This window comes from Berghia stephanieae, chromosome 4 (genome assembly GCF_034508935.2).
Source record: "Berghia stephanieae isolate SIO BIC M18660-M18661 chromosome 4, UCSD_Bste_1.3, whole genome shotgun sequence".
Lineage (NCBI taxonomy): Eukaryota > Metazoa > Mollusca > Gastropoda > Nudibranchia > Aeolidiidae > Berghia > Berghia stephanieae.
In genome coordinates, this window is record NC_088363.1 from 72,798,462 (window position 1) to 72,805,105 (window position 6,644).

Genomic DNA, 6,644 nt, shown 5'->3' on the forward strand with positions numbered 1-6,644 from the left:
TGCATCATCATACACATAGCCCGCCAACTTTAAATTTGGGCCACAGGAATTTCAGACACCACTCGTAGGAATTTCAATGCCGAAAGGGGAAATTTTCCCCACAAAAAGGAAAAGGGGGTATTTGGCATACAAAATTGTATAGTATCTAGTTCAAATAGATAACTGAAATAATTATACTATGATATATAAACAAAAATCCCAAAATACAATTCGGAAGTTTCCTTATTTCAAATGAAGTAAAGCTCCAAAACCTAATGGTAGTGATTGTAGTACTGGTGGTAGTGAGGATGATGTGGTGTTGGTGATTGTAGTAGTAATGGTATTGATGATGATGTGGTGGTGGTGGTGGTGGTTGTAGTTGTAGTAGTAGTGGTAGTGATGAAGATGTGGTGGTGGTTGTAGTTGTAGTAGTAGTGATAGTGATGATGATGTGGTGGTGGTTGTAGTAGTAGTGGTAGTGATGACGATGTGGTTGTGGTGCTTGTAGTTGTAGTGGTAGTGATAATGAAGTGGCGCTGGTGGTGGTTGCAGTAGTGGTAGTGATGATATTTTGGTGGTGGTTGTAGTAGTAGAGGTAGTGATGATGATGTGGTGGTGGTTGTTGCAGTTGTAGTAGTCATGATGATGATGTGGTGGTGGTGGTTGTAATAGTGGTGGTATTGATGGTATAGTAGTAGTGGTAGTGATGATGGTGGAGTGGTGGTGGTTGTAGTAGTGATGGTGATGTGGTGGTGGTGTAGTGGTAGTGATAATGATGTAGTGGTGGTGGTTGTAGTAGTTGTGACAGTGATGATGTGGTGGTTGGAAAACACATTATAGGTTATTATAATACATGATTACACACATTCTCTAACTTCATTTTTTGACAGCTTTATTGTGGCATAAATATACGCAACCGTTCTGAACCATTTTATTGTGGATTTTGATATTGTTGTTGTTTTTCTTGTGTCGTTATGTTGACATAGAGACCGAATGAATGGCAATGCTTACATTCCCAGCCCAAGATAAAATGGCGCTGAATGCTTTAATTGGTGGACACTTTTAGGCTCCGTACCTATTCTCATTCGTTTAATTCTATGCCTAAATCACAAAAATCTCGACGTCCTTCATCAGTAAGATAAAATTCCCAATGATTTTATGATCTAAAACATTGTCCTCTTTCAAAATATTTCCCACAACTAATCCGGTTTCGAACCCAGATACAGTCGTTATATTTATTTATGTGCTTATTTTTTATTTTCCTCCCAACCACCATTGTGAGGCTTGGTTCTGACGGACACTACTTCCAATCGATCAGCATCCTATTCTAAAGAGAAACATTTGGCAATTCTACCTAGACATGGGCTCTGTATAACTATTTTGTTTTCATTATTTCAGCCACAACACTCTCCAAGTTAGATTACACAAAGAAGGCATGCTGGCCTGGGAGCCTTCACTTATCATCTCTACAGCTTGTGACATGGATGTCACATACTTCCCTTTCGACACTCAGGTAGCTCATCTCACGTTCGTCTTCGATGTCTTACCGAACGCTTATTTGTTGACAGAGGGGAAACTCGAAACTTCTATATCATTTGTCTTTGTGAATAAGTTAAAGCGTACAATCTGCTTTTTCACTTTAAAAAAAAATAAACGTTTCTAGCGGTAACATTTGTAGTCCTTCAGAGCCACTGGGCGCATGGAGCCGGAGTTTATCCCGGTTTCTACAGCGTGAAACAGACAATAGCAATTGTTTATTATTCTTTGAATAGAACGCTAGTCTATCGCAAAGTACTTTCGACAAATATAATAGACTCAGCTACTTATTCAATGCTGGGTGGACTGCATTGGGATCGATCTTGGTCCCTTTGCGTATAAAACTAGTGCTCTACAAGCTGAGCTATCTGGTACCTCAGCAACATTTGTACTTTAAAGAAATTTTATATCAGCTACGCGAAGTAAATTGGCTGTGTATCTAAGAAGTAACTGTAGGCCTATGCAAGATCGAAAAATGTTTATTTGCAATTAGAATGTATTCATTCAATGTATGATTTCTTCAAACTTTAAGAGGTGCTGTGTTCATGTTTTATTTTTTAAAATATGTATCCATCAGAAATATAACTTACTAAGCTTCATAGTCGATTGGTGATACTGGTGATTTAGCAAAAAGGATGCAAAGTAATTGAAAAAACAACAACACAAAGACAAGAGCATTTAAACAAAGCAATAACCGCTAAACGTGCTCAAAGCGTTTTTCTAGGGCTCCAACAGCAACACGTAATAATATGTAGGACGAAACATGACGCCTGTTAGACGATATTGCAGGTGTTTTTTTTTCCAACAGAGACAACGCTGTTAACAGCTAGGTACTCATTTTGTACCGGAAAACGATGTGAGAACCTTTTCCAAATATATGCAGCTCAAAACGGGACTCCAGCCCTGGACTGTCCGGTCCGAAGTCGATTGTCATACACCGCCAGTCCACGTTGAATTTACGTTCATAGAAACATTTATAGTGACATATTATGCACCGTTTACTTAAGAACCCACTTGGAGGAAAACCGAGAGGAACAGCGAAATAAAGTGAACAAAGAGGTAAAAATAAAGAGATAATTAATGGTTAGAAGAAGAAGAAGAAGAAGAAGAAGAAGAAGAAGAACAACAACAACAACAACAACAACAACAACAACAACAACAACACTGACAACAACAACAACAAAAACAAGAAACAAACAAGCAAAGATAGATAGAAAGAAAGAAATTAAGAAAGAAAAGGAGGAGGAGAATTGGCAAAAACAAAAGGAGGAACACGATGAAAAGGAGTTGGAGGAGAAATAATGTTCTTTTCTCTTGTTTCTTGTTAATGATTACGCCCATGGATATCATTCTAGTCGGCGTGTACTTATTTGCAGGTCTGATAACCCAATTCATTATGGGCTCATTGTTGTAATGGAAATCTCAAATAATGACGCAAAATATTGTCCATTACAACAATGTTAAACTAGGCCCATAATTACGTTCGGATGTCACACCTGCATCTATTTACACGTCGTTCCATGTCTTATGTTATAATTTAGAACTTGTGGAGCAGGCACAGGTGTAAGATAAAGATCTGAACAGGCGTGTGTTAAACGATGTCCGACAAAGGAAGAAAGAAAAATATAATAACAAAACCATCCCAAACATTCAGTCTTCCTCGACTGAGGATCAATTACCGGTAATCAGGAGGCGTGAGGTTCGATATTCAGTCGAGAAAGACATTTTTGGGATGTTTGTTTTTCTTGAATGTTTCTTTCTTGTTTTGTCTGGCACCGTTTATTACACTTTCTTGATCATATCTGATTACAGCGCCCCTGGGTTTTTTTTCTCGTTCCAGACATGCCATGTGATATTTACGACATCCGCGTCAAGCCTCCAAGAGATCGAATTATGGACTCATGATAATGACGGGATCTCCCTGTCGTTCTACTCGAAAAACGGGCAGTGGGATATCATTGGCAAGACGTCTCAACGAATCCTCGAGTACAGTACCAAAATCAAGTTTGGGTTGAAAATCAAACGTCGACCAAATTACTACGTCATGAACATTCTCATTCCGGTAAGACGAATTAGTTTTTTGCCTGGCTTTTGCGTGGCTTTTTTTCAGTAACTAAGTGCACATAATGGCAGGTCTGATAACCAAATACATTGATGGGCTGTTCTTTTTTCACATTGTTGTAATGAACAACATTTGCGTTGCTTTGAGAGTATTTTCACAACAAAAATGAGCCCATAATAATTGAATTATCAGACCTGCAAAAAGGTAAACGTTGGCCAGTAAGGTCGTCCGACTTAACTGCATTTTAAAAGATTTGTGACTCCTCGCTTCAAAGTATTATTGTGTCGGGTTGAACAAAATGCCAAAAGCTCAATTTTATAGTTAACTCTCTCTATACCAGCAATTTTCAGAATGTTCACCATAACTTCAAATCCACCCAATACAAAAATGTATTTATCTTACTCAAACAGAAAAGTAAAAAGTACATTCTATACGTAATATTGTTCAGCAAAATTATTTCTACAACACAATGTCAAGCGTTTATAGTTATAAAAAAGAATTTTCTTAAAATTTTGCGATGTACAAAAAACATTCGAATGAGAAAATTGCTGGCCGCATTATAACCATTATGACGATGTGCCTGTGGTTGGTAAGGAGAGGGTTAAAATAACTGGAATAATGACATAATATTCGTCTTTGTCACTTTAAAAACTGTCTTTAACACTTCAATAAATTAAATAAATCTAACCCAGCCGCTCCTTTGGGGCAGAGAACCACACACACACACGCACACACACACACACACACACACAGAGAGAGAGAGAGAGAGAGAGAGAGACAGATGAAGAAAGAGAGAGTGAGAGAGGCAGAGGAAGAGAGAGAGACAGAGAGAGAGAGAGAGAGAGAGAGAGAGAGAGAGAGAAGAGAGAATGGAGAGGATAGCGTTTAAAGGTTATATTTAAAATGAAGGAAAGAGATAAACTAAAAATCAAAACTAGTTTGACCTAACTGGTTAAAAGAGATAGGTAAATATGGAATTATTCTAAAGTGAAATCAAAATAAACAGATTTAAAATGGTATAGATAGAATGAAGATGACGTCATTCACGTCTTTGTTATTGTTTTTTGCCATCTGCGTTTATGAGTAATTCTCACTAAACTGTATTAACCAGACTATAAACGTTCAAGGTTACACTTAGTTTTGTGTGTTGGTCCCTTATACTTCCGGATGGCAATGTTATGAGCTTCTTAGCCAAGCGCATAATATCCATAGATTCTCCTCAAATGTAAAATTTGTTAAAAGAAATAAATAACATAGTTAATATTTATTTTATTTCTTTTAACAAATTTTACATTTGAGAAAGTCTCTCACAATTGAACCCTCTGGATTAGTAGTAGTAGTAGTAGTAGTAGTAGTAGTAGTAGTAGTAGTAGTAGTAGTAGTAGTAGTAGTAGTAGTAGTAGTAGTAGTAGTAGTAGTAGTAGTAGTAGTAGTAGTAGTAGTAGTTAGTAGTAGTAGTAGTAGTAGTAGTAGTAGTAGTAGTATAGTAGTAGTAGTAGTAGTAGTAGTAGTAGTAGTAGTAGTAGTATAGTAGTAGTAGTAGTAGTAGTGTAGTAGTAGTAGTAGTAGTAGTAGTAGTAGTAGTAGTAGTAGTAGTATAGTAGTAGTAGTAGTAGTAGTAGTAGTAGTAGTAGTGAGTAGTAGTAGGAGTAGTAGTATAACGGACCAACACACGAAACTCTGTGTAACCATGAACTTTTAAGTCTGGCTAATACACTAAGTTTAGTGAAAATTGCTCATAAACTTGGATGGCAAAAAATAACAAAGACCTGAGTGACGTCAACTTCATTCTATCTATAGAACCAACTCAGAAAACTTTATATAAACTTAAACGTCTTTAACATGCTCGCGAAACTCGTTTAAGAACTAGTCACTCATTTGGCGGTATGAAAACATTAACAATGATCAGAGAGAGGTCGATTTCATTCACTTGATTACCACCAACTATGTTTGTCCGAGCACGTAAGAAGGTGTGTCACAAATTCCATGTTTTGATTGGTCAAAATCTACTGGTTAATTTTGAAAAAGTTCCCAATGACGGGAATTGGGAAATAATTACATGTCAAAATATATTTCTCATAAAACCGAATGCATGCCAGAGAAAAAAAATCCCCAAACTCTTGACATGTCACTCTTATTCATAAGGTTTATTTTTGAAAAATAGGGACGCCTCGTACAATTTTTGCTATTACACTATAGAAGGAACGAAATCGACGTCACCCAGGTCTTTGTTACTGTTTTATGGCAGCCGTTTTTCTATGAGTAGTTCTCACTAAATTCTATCCATCATACGCATAGTTTTGTGTGTTGGTTTATTTTATCCGGCATGTGGATGTTATACGAGTATTTTAGATAAACGCATATCATCGATAGTAAAATCAAGTTTTCCCCAAAACCAAAATGGTATATATCACATTCTTCATTCCCTTTCGTCACTCGTGGATTCTATGCTTCATTGGGTTCAAGTCACAGCTCAATGATGCATCCCCAAAGTGAAAGTACGACCATCGAATTTGTTGAACCGATCACACTCGATTATGAATTATTGAATATCAACTGGTTGAAAATGAAACATATAAATTTGCATAATGCTTTCATTGTGGATGTCCTGTTGATAGAATCGGAGAAAAAGATGGAAAAAAAAGACTTAGTTCAACCAAGCAAACAGGCGCGTGTACGAATGCGCGCACACAACCATTAAAACACTTCTTAATATTCGTGTCTCCCTTACAGCCTTTTACAGGCGGGGCTCGATTTTGAATCAACCTTACATGACATCTTACCGTGTTCTCCAAGAGAGCAAAAACAACAATGTATCGCTAGCGTTAACGACTGAGCCGCATCTCTGAAACCCGAGTCACGTCTATATTTCTGCTTTGTCGTTCTCTAACTAAATATTTTTCTTTATTTTGACTAGAAAATGTATACTTTGATTATCGATCGATTAAAGCGATTGTCAACTCGTGAAAACGGTTCACAACTGAATATTCTTATGATCTATTTTTGACGAATTAGTATGTCACAATTGATCCATACTTAAAGAAAAAATAATTGGGCCAAAATGTCG

General features: G+C 37.0%; 1 protein-coding gene across 1 annotated transcript in view; it reads left to right on the forward strand.

Moving 5' to 3' along the window:
* Positions 1-6,337, forward strand: part of LOC144971839 (acetylcholine receptor subunit epsilon-like) — a 16,281-nt gene extending 9,944 nt beyond the window's left edge. The window contains exons 3-5 of the mRNA XM_078912914.1: positions 1,378-1,492; positions 3,356-3,577; positions 6,311-6,337. Of these exons, the coding sequence (XP_078769040.1) occupies positions 1,378-1,492; positions 3,356-3,577; positions 6,311-6,337 (364 nt within the window). The remainder of the gene's footprint in view (positions 1-1,377; positions 1,493-3,355; positions 3,578-6,310) is intronic.
* Positions 6,338-6,644: the final 307 nt, after the last annotated feature.